This window comes from Corvus cornix, chromosome Z (genome assembly GCF_000738735.6).
Source record: "Corvus cornix cornix isolate S_Up_H32 chromosome Z, ASM73873v5, whole genome shotgun sequence".
Lineage (NCBI taxonomy): Eukaryota > Metazoa > Chordata > Aves > Passeriformes > Corvidae > Corvus > Corvus cornix.
In genome coordinates this window covers 34,432,079-34,452,936 of record NC_046357.1, presented here as the reverse complement: position 1 = coordinate 34,452,936, position 20,858 = coordinate 34,432,079, and the positions used below count along the sequence as shown (strand labels likewise).

The 20,858-nt window shown below is 40.4% G+C and overlaps 1 protein-coding gene across 3 annotated transcripts in view; it reads left to right on the top strand.

Moving 5' to 3' along the window:
- The window catches only part of SPIN1 (spindlin 1), a 76,196-nt gene that overhangs the window by 34,537 nt on the left and 20,801 nt on the right, over window positions 1-20,858 (top strand). For all 3 annotated transcript variants that reach the window (XM_039567756.1, XM_039567757.1, XM_010399952.3), the window contains exon 2: window positions 19,529-19,753. In XM_039567756.1, the coding sequence (XP_039423690.1) occupies window positions 19,702-19,753 (52 nt within the window). In that variant the 5' untranslated portion in view covers window positions 19,529-19,701. The remainder of the gene's footprint in view (window positions 1-19,528; window positions 19,754-20,858) is intronic.

Here is a 20,858-nt window from a genome sequence, read left to right as displayed (position 1 = left end):
CAAGAGAATCATTTCCGTGACTGATGGAGCCCTCTTTACTAAGAACCCAAACTATACTAAACCATGACAAGAAAGTATAGTGACAGGCTGCTTAGGGAAGTGGTGGACTTGGCATTCCTGGAAGTGTGAAAGAAATGACTGGACGTAGCATTTAGTGCTGTGGTCCAGCTGACAAGCAAGATGGTTTTCTGCCAAAGGACAGTTGATTTTGGAGGTGTTTTCTGACCGTAATGACTCTGTGGGGTTTTTTCATTATTAGCTGATGAACTGAATATTTGCTATAGCCCTTTTATTAATTTGGATGGCCTAATTAATTACAAATCAGAGATCCTTGGGTGAAAGCCAGAAGGGGACCATTGGTTCTAAGACTTCATAATGAAACATAAGTCTACCAACAAAATGGTGAAAATGGCAGTGTGTAGCTGGTCAGAATATGCTGGTGTAAACTGAGGGATTAATATGGCTTCCTTTTATTGCATTTTGAACTAGTAAAATGAAAGTATTTGGGGAGTGCTTCTAAGAAGGCACATAAGAATTTTGTGGTGCTGCTTATTTGCAGTTCCTTTTGACTACTTGTGGTCGTCATTAGTGCTTGTACTTCTTACTCTGGATGTATGCTTCAAAATCTTTAAAGAAAATTCATAATGAAACTTCAATCAAAATTTCTTAAGTTTCTTTATGATGGTATAGTTAGGAAAAACAGTGATTATTTTTCTGCAGAAAGAAACAGTATTGTTCTTGATTAAGTATGTCAAACTTTGTATCGAAGACATGAAATTGATGAGTATAAAGAGTATGTCTTTGTTAAGGACATAGTTTGTTTTAATTGGAAAAATAATTAGTGAACTGCTAATGAATCAGTTCAACTCATAAGAAATAAGCATTGAACAATTCTTGTTTATGCATACTTAGCCAAAGACCCACTGCATTTGGCAACAGTGCTCCATATATCTCCATGTTTTCTATCCAGCATTGTGTGGGCTGGATAGGATTGTAACTGTAGTTTGTGGTGTTATTTGTTGCACTGCTGAAGACAACCACTGAGACTTGTTTGGTTTTTGTTCAGCAATCTGCTTCGTGCTAATGGTTTTGATGCTGACTGAAATACAGAGTTTTTCAGAGGTGTTGGCTAAAAGTTTTATTTATGACAAGTAGCCCTCAGTGAAAAACCAGAAACCACAGAGAAGTATGTACTGTTAGTTTTGGTTGGTTTTGCAAACAGCCTAGGACAAAAAAAAAGTGCTGCAGTGATCCCAAGATTATTGGCATGAGGAACTACATTAAAAAAGTTGAGCAGCTGATTGAACTGGTCATGGTCAAATGACTGAAGGACTTCTTCTGTGAATCAGTGGTAGAATGACGTAAATGCAAGAAAGACCAAAGGCTGAAGTCAGGGAGATAAAGCAGAGAGTGTAAGGCAGTGCTTGAGAAAGTAAGGTATTTTGGAAGAAGGGAGAGAATTCTTTGCTTACTTTAGTTCAGTATTTCAGAGTGGCAGACAGCTTTAGAAACTACAGAGTGACTAGTGATTTTGAGAGGTAAAGAGACCCAGCCAGTCTGGAAGGGTAACCAGTGTATGGTAAATGTGGGCAGAGCCAGGCAAGCCTAGGTGCTACCAGTGGCACTGACTTGTTAACCTGATACCCTTGATAAAAGCATTTGAATGTGTGTATGTGGTATCACTAGCCACTGCTGTTGTGTTCATGTTAAGACTTACCTCATCTCTTTAATGGTCATTATGCTTGTACTTAAAATGTTGTGAAACGTGAGAAGAGCAGAGCTCTAATGAACATGGAAATAATGAATTGTGCTTTTATAAAGAAAGCTATGCAATTAGAATGAAGCAAGTGTAAGGGGTGCTCAACTTTGCCTTTAATATTTGTTGAACTTGTATTAAATAGCAATGCATCATGGCAAGCTCAAAAGATCCTACTAAGAAAGGTGCTAATACTGATTTACATGATTTGGAGAAAAATTTTCCTTGAGTTCTGTAGAACAAGTCTTTAAAATGTAAAAGTAATTTAGAAGCCTTTTTTAACTTATGAAGCAGGGTCTGTAGGCAAAAGCTTGAGCTTTGCTATTTGTAGGGATTTGATCTCTGAGTTGTATTTTCCTTAAATGTAATCTTTAGATCAGGTTCAAGTATTTTAGATTGTTTTCAGGATGCGCTGTATTGTACACTGCTGCTTTGTTTTGTGTTTAGTTTTCATATTCTTTGAGCAATTTTTTTTTATTGCTCTGAAATAAGAAATCTAAAATCAAAACATTGCTGTCTTGGAGTTTCAACAGCTTGGGCAACAGCAGTTCCTGTTTCAGGTCTGATGTTTGATCGTGGGCTGTGTTTTATTTACAGTGTTCTTAGCACAGAGTGTGCTGAAATAAAATCGGGAAAATTGTCTCGTAGTTTTAACATACATGTTGTGAAGCAAGGTTCTTTATCTGTTACTTGATCAAAAACATGCTGTTGGGTTTCTACTTTCATTTAACAGCCCTTCCTTTCTTAAAAAAATGTGAAGTCACCACTTCAGGTAATTTTTAATGTGCAAAGTGATTCTGATACAACCCAAATGTAAGGACTTAAAAGAGCACAGTTGCCTGTCCAGACCTTAGAAGGAACTTGCCATAAAATAAGCCTGCTCAGTGGCAGCTTAAGGTGGCAGAGAAGGGAGGAAGTTGTGACCGGAAGATGCCAATTCTGGGCCTGGAGGAGGCAAAATCTGGTTAGTGCATCCTGATTAATGCATCCAGACAAAAATTCCTACTATAGCAAAGTGTGTGAAAGGAAGCAACTGCTCATACACTTATCCTTGGTCAAACACCAGTGACTCCAAGTTATGGGGATATGTGCCATGGATATGTGCAACTTGGGACTGTGTAGGTGGTACCCCCAGAAGAATGACTTGGGGATGCCCGCCACCAAGAAGCCCAGGGTGAAGAAGGACCAGTGGGGCACCACTGCATCCCTCTCTCTGTCTCCCTTCCCCCCTCTCCAGAGTTGTACTCAGTCCTGTGGAGAAATAGCAGATGGGCCCAATGGATTGATGTGTTTGCATGAGAACCTTCTGTATGAGGAATTTCTTGTATTTTGCATGAGAACTTTTTATGTTGAAGGTACATACCCTTAATAACTGGATCAGGTATGAACTGAGAGAATTTAACTTGCAAGTCCAAAAAAGTGTCAAAAAGGTCTTTAGATACGTTATTATTAAAGGAACAAGGTGTATGTGAAATGTTAAATCTTAATAAAACTGAATGTTTTATCACTGTTCACAGTGCAATGGCATCTATTGAAGAAGCCCAAGGCAAAATTAAATAAATTGCTACCAATCACTCCAAACCCAAGACAGTCTTCTAGGAGTTAGCCCCAGTTCCTGGATGATGTCAGTACTCTGATCCTTGGGACTCAGAGGGTAGGGGAAGTGGCTAATGAGACTTAGGTTGATGATTGCCATTGGATATGCATTTTTAATGATTGGGATAGCTATTGTACACTGTATGATTGTTTATGTTATTGCTTCTGTCTTTTCTCCTACTGTTGCTTCATACTCATCACCCTTGTGGACAACCTGAACTGAGGAACTAAGTCCCCAGAGGACAGTGTTTGAGCCATGGGGTGGTGTAAGGACTTAACACAGTTTCCTGACTCAAGCTGTCAAGGCCACAGAAGGTACTTGCCTCTAAGATAAGGCGTCACAGTGGAAACTTCAGACTGGGGACAGAAGGGAAGAATTTGCAACAGGAAGGTGCTAATCCTAGGTCTGGTGGAGATGAGATCTGGTTAGCACATCCTGATTAATGCATTGAGACAAAAATTCCCACTGTAGCAAAGTATGTGGGAAGCAATTGCTCATATACATATCACCAGTCAAAGAAAGATCACCCCAAGTTAGGGGAATACTCTTCTGTATTCTCCCTCCCTTCCTTGTTAACAGTTTTGGCACATTTAAACTTAGGATCTTTAATTCTTCATCTTTATTCTATGATCTTAATTTCGCACTTGTCCTAATTTTGGCTAGGACAGGGTTAATTTCATTACCATTGCCAGGAGGGAGGTAGAGCCTGAAGCTCTGTGAGCAGGACCAAGTTGTTTTATACCGGCCAGGTCATCACTAGGGGCTGTGGCTTTATATTGGAGAAGAAGGGAACATGATGCAGAATGGCTGTTATTTTGTTTTGTTTTTCCAGGAGAGCAAAGCAGCAAACAGAATGGTGTGGTGCCATGGTGTGGGCAGTCCAGCTGGAGGATATGTCCATTGTTGTTTTTGTCTCAGGCCTGGGGGAGGAGCATGGGTGCCGACAATTTGTGTGCAACTGTTTTTCGTTGTCTCATGGAAGAAGATGGTAGCTGTGGTAATGTCTGCAATATTCTCCTTGTCTCAGGAATCTGTGTGTCACTGGACACAGTAACACTGGGGCAGTTGGACTTCTATAAGCGTTTTTTGCATGTGATCGCCCTCTTTTATACACTGTTGCTGTTAATATTGTTGCTACTACTGTTTGTGTTCTTTAGCTCATTGCTGTTTTTCTAGTGAATTGTTGTCTCAATCCGTAATCTGTCTTTTTGTCCCTTTCTCATTGGAGTGGTTGGGAAAAAGGAAGTGGCAGTTTGGAGCTTAATTTCCAGCTGAGTTTGAGCTACAAGAGCCTTCAAAAAGAAATCTTTTCATGAGAAGAATTTCTGTGCATTGTCTCACAGTTCTGTGAACTTATAGAGTAGGATTTCCTTACAATAACTGCATATCAAAGTTTCCTACACAGGGATTTCTTCAAGTACGTGGATGGTTAATGGCAAGTTGATAATGGAGCTTTTTACAGGTTATGTTGAGATTCTTACCTGTATGCAAGTAACTGATAATTCCATGTTTCTGATGGATCAGGCTTCAACTTCTGGTTTTGTTTGCTAGGTTTCTTTAGGCAATTTGTAGTAAGGGCTGTTTTTTTCCTGCCCCGTTATAAAAAAGAAAAACTAGACTGGTACAGCATGGGCCTTTGTAACCCTGAAGGTAAAAAAAAGTGGTTTTGTGATCATACATACTTATTCTTTTGACTCGTGTTCAAGTGTGTTGAAGATACTACCTTCCACACAAAAGGATCTACAGAGGAAGCAAGCCAGATGCTCTTTCTAAGGAGTATCTAAATGGCAGATGAAAACAGTAGTATTCTTGATGCCAGAATTCAGCATTCATGTTGGATAGAGAACTTCTACTATGTCTTGAGGGACAGCATAAAATATCAAGCCAGTCAGATGAGAATCAAGATGACATTATCTTAATCTGTAGTTGCCCAGAAAGTCTGAAAAAATCCTTTGTTTGCAGTAGGATTTAGACACACTTTAGAAAGTGACCCCTTGGTATATTTCAAAAGAGTAAGCATTGGATTCTAGATAGCTAAACTTTCAGGAAAGTACTTCTTGCTGTCTGGAAAAACCTTGATTCCTAAAGCTGAACTTCAATAATCAATTTCAGTGATGTGGCACTAGTTAGGTCTATTGACTCTTATCTTGGGCTGGAAAACATTTGGGAAGTCTCATATTTCACAGACACTTTTTCACCTTCAGATTTTGCTCATTTTAAAACTAAAATACATATATGTGTATATATATATATATATATATATATGACTGTTTTAAGACAAATGCTGTATCCTTCATTGCATAGTGCTTAGAATTCTGAAATTGATCTCTCTCCCAGTAATCCAGGGCTTTTCAAGGAGCATCTGTTCCTCCCATCAAGTATGATATAGTATGTTCTTCCTGTGATTTAAAGCAGTTGTCCTACCTGGTAGGGTAGAGTAATCTAACATGATTACTCTGTGTTTTGGATTTGGTTTGGTCTTTCTCAATAGAAAGGGAAAGGTCCTATTTCTTTGGGGTTTTTTGTTTTTCATGCTATTGCTGGATGGGCGCTCTAATGCAGACAAGAAGACGCTTATTTTTTGTACCTTGAATCTCCCACAGTGATGGGGGATATTACAAATACGTGTGCATACAATTTATGTAAACATAAGAGTAATGTAGGCACTAAAAATTATTTATAAGCTTGGAGGAAGTAGCATCTTTTTGTCATTTAGCCTCTAACTTTTTTTTTTTTTATATCAGAACTATCTGCATTCTAACATGGGGGCTGAGAATCCTGTGCCCTCCTAACCTCTTCAGTGGTGTTTCAAAAAATTAGTCTTGCAAGGTAATACTCTGATCCTATAATATATATATTATATAAGGTGTTAATTAAGTCTCTGAAATTAAAATAGATAAGTTTGTTTAAAGTACTGTTTTATAGTTACAGCCCTAATGAAGTTTTTACTGCTGCCTTTACAATGTAGCTCAAATATACACCATCAGAGTTTATTTCAAATTATACCCATTGTAAATCTTAAGTGCTGAATTGGATTAAGTAAGACAGGCTGCTTTAATGATATGGCATGAGGAAAACATAATGGAAGTAAAGCACAAACTATACTGGGGTCCCTAACAGCTTCATTTTGCTAATTAAAAAAATAAAAAAATAAGCCTGGATAGGAAACATTGGAAATTACACTTTTAGGATTTCTCTCTGGCTGTTCTTTCCATTCATGTTTATTTTTCATGTGTGTAAGAACTTTTGAATGCAGTATTCACAGGTTACCATCTACATGTGATCTTGTAAGACTATACAAATGTTTCAAGTTAGTGAAATTGAACTAGAACAAAATAAATCCACCTTTCACCTTGATCACTGTTTCCAACTTTAAGAGAGCTATGGTAAGGACGTGCTAAAAGATAATAGGTTTAGTGAAACTGTTGCCTGAGATAGCAGCCTTCCGAAATAATAGTATCCTTTGTAAAGCTGCCTATCTAATTCTGAACATTTGGGATAATTCTTCAATATAATTACTGTTGATAGTTACTGTTCTTCTATAGTGATACCAAATTTTTCTTAGGATTCCTAAGTTATGTCAGCTTCCCTGGTTTCACTCTTTTCTTCATAACTGTGGTGGTTTAACACCAGCTGGAAATTATACTCCAAATACGCCACATCTCTTCTCCCTGCACTTCTAGTAAGAGAGCAGGGACAAAGGCAGACACTATGGGTTGAGATAACAATTATTGCAAGCAAACAGGAGTGGAATAGGAAACACACAGTAAGAGCAGAGATATTGATAACAAAAGTATAGAAAATGAGAAGGTGCTTTACACACAAAAAGAGGTGTTAACTACCATGACTTAGCTTTGCCTGGCTGCCAGGACAAAGACAAGATGGCAGCTGTTCCCGCACTCAGTGCCATGTGGTTTCCCATGGTGGCAGGGTTACCAAGGTGGTTTCCAGGCTGGCAGGGTGCTCCTCACAGCCAGCTCTCCTTGTCCCCAAGCCCAAGACAACAGAAAACAATGTTGGACAAACCCTCAAAAGCAAGACCATCCATGTCACAGTGCACCACTGCATCATTCCTCCTGGCTACTTGTTGAACCGGTGATGCTGGTTTTGACCTCTCCACTCAGCTCCACTGGACTCTGCTGTGCTTGGCACCCAGAGCCGCAGTCTCCTGAGGTGACAGCGATTGAAACACGGACCAAGCAGTGATACTGCAAGGACATTTATTAGTAAAAGACACTGATACTTACACTGTTTTAGCTTCTGCATAACAATTTCCACTTGTTCTGTCTACATGTTAGCTAATGCTTAGCAAGCTACAATGTTACTTCTTCTTTTATGCTGTTGCTTATCACAGCAGGATGTTCCATAATCGTCAGCAGAGTGTTCCGTTCTTTGCAGAAGAATGTGATTTCTGCAGTTCTTATTTCTCATGACTCCTGCTGGACCAACTTCATTAAGTCAGCTGTGCTGTTTATGTCATTTAACTCATTCTGCTCTGCAACACTTCCCCCTTTCTGTTCTACGTACAGCACACGTTGAACTGCATTACTAACCATTCATTGCATACATTGCAATAAGCAAGGCACAATCATAAAAAGGCACAAAAATATTCCCAATACATAAATTCCCAATTGCAATAGCCTCTCAGCCCAGCCATAGATATTCAAATACTGGAGCAGTTGCCCCAGCCAGTCTGTTCCGTCATCCCATTGCAGTTTCTTAACATTTTCCTCTGATTTCTGAATGCTGGCATGTATAGATTGAGAATCATAAGATAAATTCATACAACACATTCCTTCAATAATCCAGATATCCATGACCATGGGTTAACAACAGAAAATCAATGGCAGCACAATTTTGCAAAGTAGCATGGTGTACAGAATCAACATCTGCCAAAACGCCAGAAAGAGCAGTGGAAGTTGCATTAGTTTCTGGGTCAGCCAACAGCCAAGCTTTTGCAAGGTTGTAAGGGCTTTGGCTGCTGCAACACCTGGAACAAGAAATGAAGCAGTCCCAACAAGTGGGGGATTCCAAAACTGTGCATTTGGGTCACAAATCTTTGGTAAATTCATGAAGTGCACACCTCTGTTGGTCCCAGTCTGCTTTATGTGTATGATTTATAATCATGGTTAGATTAGGAGTTAACATTGTGAGGCAGCCAATAGTGCAAGGTCTGCTGATCACTCACGAAGGCAAAGCAGGCCAAGCACATCACCACAAACCAAAAATATCCCTCGAGGCAGTTTACATGGGAGAGAATCTGAGGGTGCATAGTACACTGAGCCATTGGATATTACAGTTTGATTGCACCGCAGAGAGCTACTGTGGTATAACAATTGACTTGGGGAAACATCCAGAGTCATCTTGTAGTAGGGGTCACTATTATACTTCTTCCCTAATTGTCTGTAGTTGAAGTATATGCAGACATCTGCCTTAATCAATCCCAGAATTTCAAGTTCCTGTTGTTGTGAAGGGGCAAGGGGTAAATGATTGTCCCAAGTATCGAAATTATCCATACATGATACCATGGAGGTATTGCAGGATATGTGGGGCTCCCTACCATGGGCTTTTGTCATGATCACTGTGGGTCATCTACAGGAATTCCTACTAGACATCTATGGAAGGGTGCCTGGGGTGTGGCCATTGATAAGCATAGTGCTGATTGGTTCAAAGCCTTAGCAAGAGTGAGCCACACATTACCTCGTGGTGATGGGGGGATGGTAGCCTCTCCCCAAGCACCCTCCTCCTTTAAGCATAAAATTAGCAAAAGGAAGGGCCCATCACATTTGGGGCACCAGTCCCTTTCCCACACATACTGGTGTGGGAGTAGACCATATTTCCACCCACACACAGAGCGCTATACAATTCCCAAAGGAATAGCACAGGGGATCACATCTAGGGCACTTTGCTCAGCGACGCTGTGCCTTGCAAAACCACCTTTTATGACAGCTGGTGCCTTCACAAAATGCCCACGCCTGATGACTAGGGTCGGCACACTCTAAACACAGAATAGGATTATTTTCTAATTGTAGATACTGCTCTTCACATTCTCCCTGAACCCATCTGATGTCATCTTGTTCCTTCTCAAGATGGTGTGCTAGTTACAGGTCAGTGTACCCATATCTTTCACAGTAAGTGCTAAGGTCCACAGGAAACCAAGGGTCTGGGAGATTTGGGAGTTGACGACGCTGAGGCAGCACAAGGATTATAAGGCTTCACCAGTCAAGCTGGTATCTAGTGGAGTCCCATTCCTATGGAAACACAAGCATAACCTCTTCCCCAGGTTATCAGGGCATAAGGACCTCATATTTGGTTACTTTCTGGATCCTCGAGAAGAACCTGGGCTTTTTCTACAGTATCTATGCATTCCTTCATAGCTGTAATATGCTTTACTATAGGTGTTATAGGGTTGTCTCCATAAAAGTTATAAACATTTAAGGCTTTGGCTAAATGATTCCGTGGCGTTTCCCTGAGCATTCCCTCTTTCTGTTGCAGCAGTAAGGTTTTCAAAGTAGCGTGGGTGTGCTCTACAATGGCCTGACCTGTTGGTGAATGAGGAATGCCCGTGACGTGAAAGACCCCATCGTTGAAAGGAGGAGTGTAGCTTCTGAGAAATGTAAGCAGGGCCATTATCAGTTTTTACTTGTCCAGGCACCCCCAAAGCCGCAAATGCCTGTAAAAAGTGATGACAAATGTCCCAGGAGGCCTCGCCTGTATGGCAGGAAGCATGAACTGCTCCAGAAAATGTGTCAACAGACACATGCACATACTTCATGCGACCAAACTCAGGAAAGTGTGTAACATCAGTTTGTCAAATATCCAGGCTTAGTAGGCCTCTGGGGTTGACTCCTGTTGTCACAGAGGCAAAATTATGGCGCTGGCAATCTGGGCAAAAAAGCAATAATATCTTGAGCTTGGCGCTGAGTTAAAGCAAAGGTCTTTTTGCAGTGCTTTTGCATTTTGATGAAAGAAAGCATGACTAAGGCCTGCCTGTTCGTATGTATTGGGGTCTATCACAACAGGTGGTGAGCAGGTTAGCTTGCCAATTGCCTTCTGCCAATTCTCCAGGAAGAGTGGTGTGTGACCGAGTATGAGTAATAAAATATGGAGAGACCCATTGATCTAATAAGCGAATCAGCTCGCATAAATGTTCTGCCAACATAGGGTTGGTAGGGTTGTGTAAAAGAGAGGCTTCTGCTCTTTCTACGAGACCTGCAAGGTATGCAGAGTCTGTAACCAGATTGAAGGATTCTGGCCATTTCCAGGAAGCTCTTACAGCTGCAGTGAGTTCAGCAACTTGAGGGGACCCAGGGACAGTTGAGATATCTGAATCCCATTGGCCTGTAGTCGGGTTTTGCCAAACTAAACCAGACTTCTGTGTCTTTCCTCATCCATCGGAAAAAACTGTTAGGGCTGAAAATGGTGCTTCAGAGTGCTTGAGTTTAAGCACGGGAACAAATCCTGTGACAAATAATTTGTGTGCTGGTGAATGCACTAAAACCTGCCCAAGGAGAGCAACCGGGGCAATCTGAAAAATTTCAGCAGTTGGTTGAAGCTATAGTAGGTATGTAGCAGTACAAGGGACAAAAATTGCCATGGGTTCCTGTCCTGCAAGGGCACAGGAGTGCTTCTGTACTTTCATTATTAATTGTGCAAACATCTCATATTGTACGATGACAGTCTTAGACATTGCATGAGGAAGAAACAGGCACTCCAGAACTAGTAGGGGATCAGTCAGATGGTCATCCCACTGAAACAACAGTCCATGCGGTTGTTGGCTGGGGTTCAAAATAATAGTCAAAATAGGTAATTCTGGATCACAGCGAGCCACTTGGCATGCAGCAATTGCTGATGCCACATGTTGTAGGGCCATATGCCCCTCAGGTGTAAGAGTCCAGGGTAATGCAATATGGGTGTCACCTTTTAGTAACTCAAACAGTGGTTGAAGGTCTTCATTGGTGATGCCAAGCGGAGGCCATACCCAGTTGACAGGTACCTAACTACTTTTGCAGGTCATTCAACGTGTTGACCTGTGTTTGCAAGCTGATAGCTTGAGGTCTCGCGGTTTGCTCTGTGATGCACCATCCCAGGTACTGCCAGGGTGGAAAGGTGTTGTACCTTTTCTGAAGCAATTCTTAGTCCATGAGAATGCGTGTTCCTGCATGTCATTTAACTCATTCTGCTCTGCAACACTAAGGGAATGTTTTTGCCATTTGTTTCCAGTCATGCTCACCTCAGCTTTCAGTAGAGTCAGCTGTTGGGATCCCCCTGTCACCCCAGAAATAGAGATGGATTCTGCCTCTATATATCTTGGTGGCATCAGGGTACATGGTGTGTTGATGCCAACTAAAGCCTTATATTCTTATGGGTCTGGTGTGCCAGGCCATCAGATCCACATTCCAGTAGACCTGATTATTCCTTTCCCTGCCTCCTGTTTAGAGGCAGGGCGTCTCTAGGTCTGGTCATTGTTATTTCTTGTAAATATGACCTGGAGGTCCCTTCAGGAGGATCAGAAATAACATCAGCCTTTTTAATATCTCTGAGGACTTGCCCAAGGGAAACGGGGCAGTATTTTTTACCAGAGTTTCATGTGGTGGTTATCCTTCCCCTCAACACAGGTACCTGTGCTGCTACAGCAGAGGTGGGTTTTCCATCACACTTCCTCATGTATTCTCAGTTGTCATGCAGGTAGAACCACAGATTACCTTGTGGTGTGTACCTTCTCTCTCAAGCTGGGGAGCACCTGCTCCCTAATAGCAGAAACTCTTACATGTACTGGCAGGGCATGGGACATTTCCTCCTTAAACTTTTGGTAGTCCTCTTTAAATTGTTGGTCCTCTTTTAATTTCCCTGTTAAATTGCCGTTAAGTCCTTGGACAGTCATTTCACAGATGAGATGCAGGCCTGTATTGGGATGGAGATAGTATCTTCATATAGCTGGAGTTTGTTAGCCAAATTGTTCACTTTTTTTTCTCCTTCCTTATATGACTTCTCTGCCAGTGAGTTGGCATGTGACCCCAGCACGCTCTGTAGGAACTTCTGCCACATGTTTTGTGTACACTGGATGTCATCTCTATTTATAGGGGACTACTTATTATTTGAATCCTTACAGATTACCTTCAGCACAACTAATTCTCCAAAGTACTGGATGCCTTGTGTCCATGGTGTTCCACTTGTGTTGATGTACTAAAAGATGCATCCATGCAGAGATTCCTCTCTATCAGACTTGACAGGAGTTACTTCCAGAGGCTGAGAGTTTCTGGTCTTTTCTAAATCTCCTGGTCAATGCCTGCATCCTAGGACAGGGATCCTAATTGCTTGGCTTCACTGGGCCTAGTGTTGCACCATTTGCCATGATATCCTAGCAGCAAGCAGCCAGGTCAGTAGGGGCTCACCAGGGTGGTAGCTGTAATCTTTTTGTGCATCTCAGAGCTCACCCATGGATAGGGATCAGGTGATTATGTCTGGCCGTGTCTCTTCCTCTGGTTTTGAGGGTCCTGTTTCTTCTTCATCCCTCATTATGCTAATTGATTTGTTCTTGAATTTTTTCTTCAGAACAGCAACTCCTACTGGCATGGGTTTTTTCTCTGGTTCAGCTGCACTTTGAGTGGCCTTGGTGCCTGTTGGTCTGCTTTCCTCTCCTCCCCCTGAAAGTGCTGTGCAGTGTCTGATTAGTAGTAGCCAGGGCCCAGCATGTTGCATAACTTCGTGCCTCTCTGCAGCTGTCACAGCATTTTTCTTTCAAATATTTTGCCACTTGTATCAAGGTCCTGTATTTTTCAGGGATGAACTTCTAAACCACTGGAACAGCATACTCCTTTAAAAGCTGGCTCATTTTCTGCCCCATACTATACTACTCATGACTGTTCAGCTCCAGGGCAGTTCTCTGAACAACTTCCCTGGATGTCTCTATCCTGACTTGAAACATGGCGTAGACTTCTTATTCTAAATTTCATTTATTCTAGACTGTATTGAAGAAATTTGGCAGACACTGCAATTAGAATACACTTTCTTTAACATCCAGATGGAATTCAAGATTCTCAAAAACTGTTGTAGCAGACCCAAAGGAGGAGAAAGGGGTTGAAAGGCTGAGAAAAATCATTGTCTCCTGGCCTCCCTACAGGATGGGTACTGTTATTAATGAATCCTCAGAGGTAGCAGCCAAGGCCACGATGGCTGAACAGCACTGAGCACAACATCCCAAATGACCCTCATTGCCACGGATGTTGTCATGTCATAAACTGATACCACACATTACAGCAACACAGCAATCCTGATCCTTCTCCCTACTCTGAAAAAATAGCATCATGAGGAGCATGTATGGGAATATATACAGGGTTAAATATCACCCCTCCATGAACAGATAGAGCAGCTGTAGCTAGGGAGTTCTGTACCTAATACGCAGGTTTTTAGATCAAAGTTGTCTTTACCCCTTTCATGGCTCACCATAGGCACCAGCTGAATGTGGTGGTTTGACACCAGCCACAAATTAAACTCCAAATAAGCCTCTCCCCTTCCTCCTGACCAAGGAAGAGACTATGGGTTGAGGTTACAATTTAGTGAAAGCAAACAGCAGTGGAATAAGAAATGCACAGTAATGGCAGCAATATTAATAACAAAAATATACTAGAAGAGAAGGTGCTTTATACACAAAAATGGGTGTGCACCACCTCCATGTAGTTCTGTGTGGCAGCCAGGACAAAGACGATGGCAGACACTCCCTGCAGTACCATGTGGTTTCCTCAGACAAAGACAAGATGGCAGGCACTCCCCATAGTTGGCTCTCCCTGTCCCTCAAGCCTGAGACAACAGAAAACAGTGACAGTCCCCTGAAAGCAAGATCATTCACATCATACCGCTGCCACTGCTTTGTTCCCCATGGCTGTTTCCCACCCCAGCACCACTGCTTTTGCCCTTTTCACTCTGCTAGGGTTTGGTTCCCAGCAGCACCACAGCTTTTCACCATTCCACTGGGCTCAGCTGTGTTCACCACCCAGAGCTGCACGCTCCTGAGGGACAGGAATGGATGAGGAGTGGCAAGAGAGGGCAGGGTCCACTCAGCTGATCCCAGCAACCTCTCTGAGGAAGAGAGGTGAACAAAGTGGTGTCATTTCTGGGGATTACTCATCTTTTCTTTCCCCCAAGGCTGTTCCCCACAGTGATGATGTAGGCACTGTAGAATAGCAATATAAGCCATGCCCATCAGTTCTGAGCTCCACCCCCTCCCTACAACCACAAGAACTTACTAGCAAACCTTTTAATATTGTTTTTCATTATGGTAAATAACTTGCCCACTTGTTTATGCTAAAATATTTTAGTAAATAATTAGAAATTGCAGTGTGCTGCTTCTTGAATTTTGAAGACATCTTGTCAACTAAACACAGTTTGCACAAATTTCAGATTCTTCTAGGCTTCTGCTACAGTTTCATCACTGTGGCATTGTAATATGGAGTTAACTTCAAATTCTGTGAGTTTATTTCTGTCATGAGTGGTTCGTGTTGGAAGGGGCCTTTAAAGAACATCTTGTCTAACTGCCCTGCCATGGGCAGGGACTTCTTTCTGTAGACCAGGTCAAAGCCCCATACAGCCAGTACCTGTGCAATGGTACATGTGTCTTTATGTATGTGCACGCACAGTTGTGTGTCAGTGCTGCTTGTTTCTGTACAATTGTAGATAGCACCTCTCTGGGTAGAGACGAAACTTCAGAGGCCATCGTAGTGGAGAGGTAGTTATACCCTGGTTTGGGGTCTTCCAGGTCATAGACATGATTCTGAAATGTATTTTTTCCATGGTTATCAGCTGCAAATCACTTTTATCTTCAGACTTCATGTACTGTAACTGTACTTTCTTCTCAGACATCAGATCTTATTACCTACAAAAATCCTAGTATAAAATAAAAGAAGTTCCTAATAACTAATATTCTGGTTAAGCTGGTAGAATATTTCAAAACAAATTTGGAATTTGAGTTGCTGAATTCTTGAACCACAGGAAAGCATTTGGAGTTTTTTATTAGGGAAGGAAAAAAACAGTAACAAGATAAAACTGGCGTATTTTTATTCCCTCCATTATTTAGAGATATCTTTGGGAAGGCAGGTGCAGAAGACTTGCATAGAATGATCCTTTCTGCTCGTATAATAAGGATTAGGGAGTCTAAATAACAGACATGCTTCATCCAACTTGTTAGTGCTGGAACAAACTATGCTACTGCTTCACCTGAAACATGTACCAGTAGCTCTGAGCTGTGTTACGGAAATCACAATGTTACTTACCAAGGAAGCTAGTTGTTGCATTTCAGTTTAGAATGACTCCTTCCCCAGAACATTCTTGTGAAGTGCTGGTCCTCCCCTGAGCATCTAGCAGTGGAAGTTCTCAGTGAGTTGCCTGCAGGAGAAGTGTTGTAGATAGTGAAGTAAAAATGTTGAAGCCCACCAGGTGGTGCCAGAAGGCCTAATCACTGGTGGCTCTGACAGACCTGAGAAGGTGAGACTGCCACTTTTGTCAGAAACTGTACAATCCGAATACAAGCAACACATGCCATTACCCTTCCTCTGCTTCCAAACTTTTACCTGTAAAGCATTTCCTCAGCAAATTACTTCCTTCTGTGTTCATGATGGTAAAATTTAAATACACTGTTTAGGAGTAAGGCACTTAAAATTGTGGGCTTGGTGTCAGCTTTAATTATCACTAGTTTTGTGCTGCTCACATCCCTCTTCAGTGGATAGTAGAACCATGAAGCTTTTCACAAAAATGCTGTAAACAACATTGTGCTGTGTGTTGCAGTGAAATGCATGCAGTTTTATGGAAATAGAGACATGAATGTTAGCTAAATTTATGCTAGAGAATTATCTCAGGTGGTTACTTTTATTTTCATGGAGTTAAAAGCTCATACAACATTTTAATGTTTCTAAACAACTAAGTTTATAGAGAGGGTTAAGATGTTTCACAGTGAAAACTGAAAGATGTTTTTTCCATCATTTCCCTTTATACTGCAAAAATTATTTTTTCATCACTTTACTTTTTCTGTCTTTATGTCATGTCTTTCTGCCTGTTTTGATAGAATGATTCTACTATTCTCATATAAAACTGGTATGATTGACAGTTTGTAATGCTAGTGTTTTTATAACACTTAATAGTCTCTGAAACACTCCACAATAATTAGGCCACTATCAGACAAAGGAGTCATCTAATTTCCACTTTTTTTTTTTTTTCCTAAAGTATACTTTTGTGTGGAAAGGCTTGTAAAAGCAGATGAGCAGCACACGTGGGCTGGTGAGTAGCAGCTCACAAGTCAAAACTTGTCTGTTTTTTAAGTGAAACCTGCAGCTGCACTGATGGTGACCTGTGCTGTTGGGTGTTGGGGAAATGGGTGTCTGACAAGTAGGCAGTGGCACTTCTCTTCTGAAAGTTACTGGCAGTCTGTACTAGTCTAGCTTGCTTTGGATGTGTCACTTTGTATCCAAAAAAACCCTACTTATGTTGGATTTACTGTATCGGCTGCTATCAACAGAATACCTCTAAAAAGTTGATTGTTTCATAGGTCATCTTACGTATAGCCAAACAAGAAGTATCTGCTCTTTCTTAACAGCTTATTGCAACTCTGAGTGCATCAGATGCATGTTTTGATTTTGTGTTTCCTACCTTTATATGAAACATGACATTTCTTGGGACTTGAAATAGAAGAGTTTTCATTTTGTGAGTCAGGTTTTTTTCTTGATGATTTTCCATATTAGGAGATCAAGATATTTGCATAATGGCATTAAGTCTGATGTTTTGTCATTTATCACATTTAAGAACCCTAAATTTTACAGGGTTTGGTGTATTTTTAATCAAGTAAGTAAGACTTATTTACATATTTTTAAAAATTCAAAGTGTTCTTAAAGTATATCAATTTATTTTCAGAAAATCAGGTTCTATGCCTCCTTATTATTATCTTCAGAACTGTCACTATGCAACTGATATGTAAATTGAATTCAGAATGCTGGTTTTAGGAAAGCACAACTTAATTCTTCAGTAAGGTTTTGAACTAGTAACAGTTACGGGCTTAGTTTCTAGAAAGTCAGTTTACACTGCTGGATCAGGTTTTAACTTCAGTAGCCTTGTGTCCATCCATAGCTTCAGAGAGCACAGTGAAGCACTTTATTATTAAGTGCTAGCAAACAAATTGTAACTTTAAAAGGATTAGAAATAAATTTTCTGTTTCTGAAGCATGATTTCAAATTTGGGGCATAGTAATGATTGGGGATATTCTATTATGAAAAATTAACTGGTAGAAAACAATATATTTTGTGATGTCTTAATTATTTTTGTACGCAACTACATAAGCAATGCAATCAAAATACCTAGTACTTTTTATTTTTACTATGAATTGGAAATCCTGGGAGGGGGAAGTGTATAATACAGGTGTTACATGAATAGCAGTTCAACAGCTTATTGTAAAAGGGTGTATTACTTTCTAAATTTGAAGAATTTTCCCATTTTGTGTATTTGTGGAGGTGGTGATGATGGTTCGGTTTATGTTTTGGAGGGATTTTTTGTTTAGTTTTGTGGGGTTTTTTAGATCAGAAGATATAATACAAGATTACAGTTACTTCTGAACTAATAGCTTTTCTGGAGGAAAATAGTTGATCTCTTGAATGTTTGTGCTGTACCTGTGAGACTGAGTATAGTAGTATATTACAGCAGTGCTAAGAATTCAGAGTTGGTTTTTCATAATCTGTGATGCTTCTGTATTAATGTGTTTTAATCCATAGGAAAATGAGTCTGAGTTCCGTAGAAAAAGATCATCCTTATGCTGTTTCCAGTAGTTAAGCAAGCTAATTGCTTCCTATTAGAATATTGTTGAATATGGTTGCCCTGGTATCATTTAGCATTGTTGGGTATATACTGGTAAATTTCAGGAAGAGATGAAATGTAGAAAAACTAGTAAGTTTCTGTAAATATTTTTTTTAATTTCATAAGTTCTTAAGAATTCCTGACTGTGAATGTCTTAAGTTAGTTCTTTCTAAAAACTGCAGATGACTGAATGTTTGTCTCCCTGTTGCCACTTTTTCCTAGGTGTATTGCTCTTAGTTGCTGTATTGTTCCTAGAAGTCAATGGGTACAATTCATGAAAGAATTGTCAAGTGTTAGATGTAAATGCATTTTTCTGTGTAACAGTTTTACCATACCTCAAGGTATGCTAAAACCTGTATGTTCCCTTATTCAGTAAGGGACAAGCTTAAGCTACAATTTTTCCTCTGCTGGATCACTAGTTAAGGGCATTCTTCTGGTTTTAACCCCTGTATGAAAATTGACAACAGCTTCCAAAACTGAAGTAAAAGAGAGAAGACAGTGCTGTCTCACAGAATAGAGAGGCCATGTCTCTCTCACAGATGAGCAGTGACATTTCTTAAGGAAATTATCTGATCTCACTTGCCTTAGTTGTGGGCAACACTGAAGTAGTGAACAAATGTGTCTGGCCCAAAAATGTTACTCTGAAATAAGTTCACCTATAATGCTTTGATTTTTTTCACACGGTCAAAAATTTCTGTAATTAATTCTTGAAAAGGGCATTAAAAGGTTGTTCTCAGTTGCCTCCCTCATCTAGAGGAATGTGATGACAAAATGCTTTAGGAATTTGATGAGCTTAGGTAGAGGGAATTGCCAGAAACTTAAACAGATTTATGAATCATCAGATCTGTGAACTGTCGACCTACTCAACAAATTGCTGGCTTGAGCAGTCATTGCAGTGTAATCAGTATTTTTAAAACCTTTCGTGTTGCATTTTTTTCAACAAGGCTCTTTTAAACTTCTGTGAAACAAAGTTATTCTGCTATGTGAGTGGGAGCACATTATTTCTAACCAATGGAAAGAGTTGATTTGTGCTTTACCCTGGTAAAGGTAGTACAGTTTCTTCTAAGTTAGTAGTCATTCTCCCATATGTTAAGCTCAATGGTTTTTAAGAAGCTTTTTTCTCTATGTAATTGACATAGTGATGTGGTGGAACTTTACTGTAACTAGGACATAAAAGTAGCAGCCCTTGTGTTTGTTTGGCCATATACTGCTGAATGTTTTCAGAATAACAGAATGTGAAGGAATATCCTATTGCGTATGAAAACAAGCATTAAAGTGAGACTTGGTTAAGATAGAGTATTTTTGTTTCACGCTACTTACACTCCACCTGTTTTGTTTTTCAGATTACTGTAATTGAAAGTGCATCTTCTACATTTGAGGAAGGAGAAGTTCTTGATTGAATGGTGGATTATAAGTGGTTGTCTCATCCTAAGACTAATAAGATATCCTGGAAGTTGAAACGAACTGGATTTTCACCCTAGTCCAGCAGCTTTGCTGCTCACTTAAACACAGATGAATGAAGACCCCATTTGGAAAATCACCAGGTCAGCGGTCCAGAGCTGATGCAGGTGAGGTGTTCTTTATGGTGCTTTTCTTTGCTTTTAATGGATAAAAAGTGTTCTTACTTTATTGACTTTTTAAATATGTAAATGATTTTCTGCAGATGTTAATTATTTTCCCACAGAAGATTCTGGAATACAACTTAAAAATGCAAATGTCATTCTTGTTTTAAAAGAAAATTTGCTTTTGTTCTAGAAGATCATGGATTGAAAAAACAAATGTAAATTTAGCAGTACAGATCTGACCTTACTATTTTGTGTTGTGTCAAAAGTTATTAACCAGTGACCTTTGTGGGGAAAACAACATATTTTTTATCACCAACCATTGTGAATTGGAGTGTTTATGAAATTCTTGAGAAACCAACCAACTGACAATGTAATTGGGAAAGCTCAGTTAATTTTTAAAATACCCAAGCAATAGAATAGACCATTCTGGTGCTTTCAAATACTTGTCTGATTCATTAAAAATTGAAACAACTGATACTGGAGGATTTCACCCTTTGGAAAATTTCAAGCTTGTATTTTACCTGGGACTGTGTTAAAATGTGCTATCACTTATTTGAAACATGTACTGATTCCAAAGGTAATACAGTTACCTTTCAAGTAACAATTACAGGTTTCAAAGGAGAGATCCAGTACGAAGTTACACTTGGTTAAGTGACCAAATTGAGACAGTGATGAGTGGAATTTCTCAGGTGTCAGTATTGGGAGCAGCATTGTTTAACATCTTATTCAGTGGTAGGGACAGTGGGAATTGGGTGCACTCTCAGCAAGTTTGCTGATGACACCAAGCTGTGTGTTGCCATTAGCATGCTGGAGGGAAGGGGTGCCATCCACAGGACCCTGGAGAAGATTGAGAGGTTTATACCTTGCGATGTTTGACAAAGCCAGGTGCCAGGTGCTGCATCTGTGTCAGGGCAATTCCAAGCACAAATACAGCCTGGACAAAGAATGGATTGAGAGCAGCCTCAACAAGAAGGACTCCGGGGTGTTGGCAAATGAGAAGCTCGGCGTTACCCATCAGGGTACACTCACAGCCCAGATAGGCTCGCAGATCCTGGGCTGCATCAAAAGCAGCATGACCAGCAGGTTGAGGGAGGTGTTATTGCCTCTC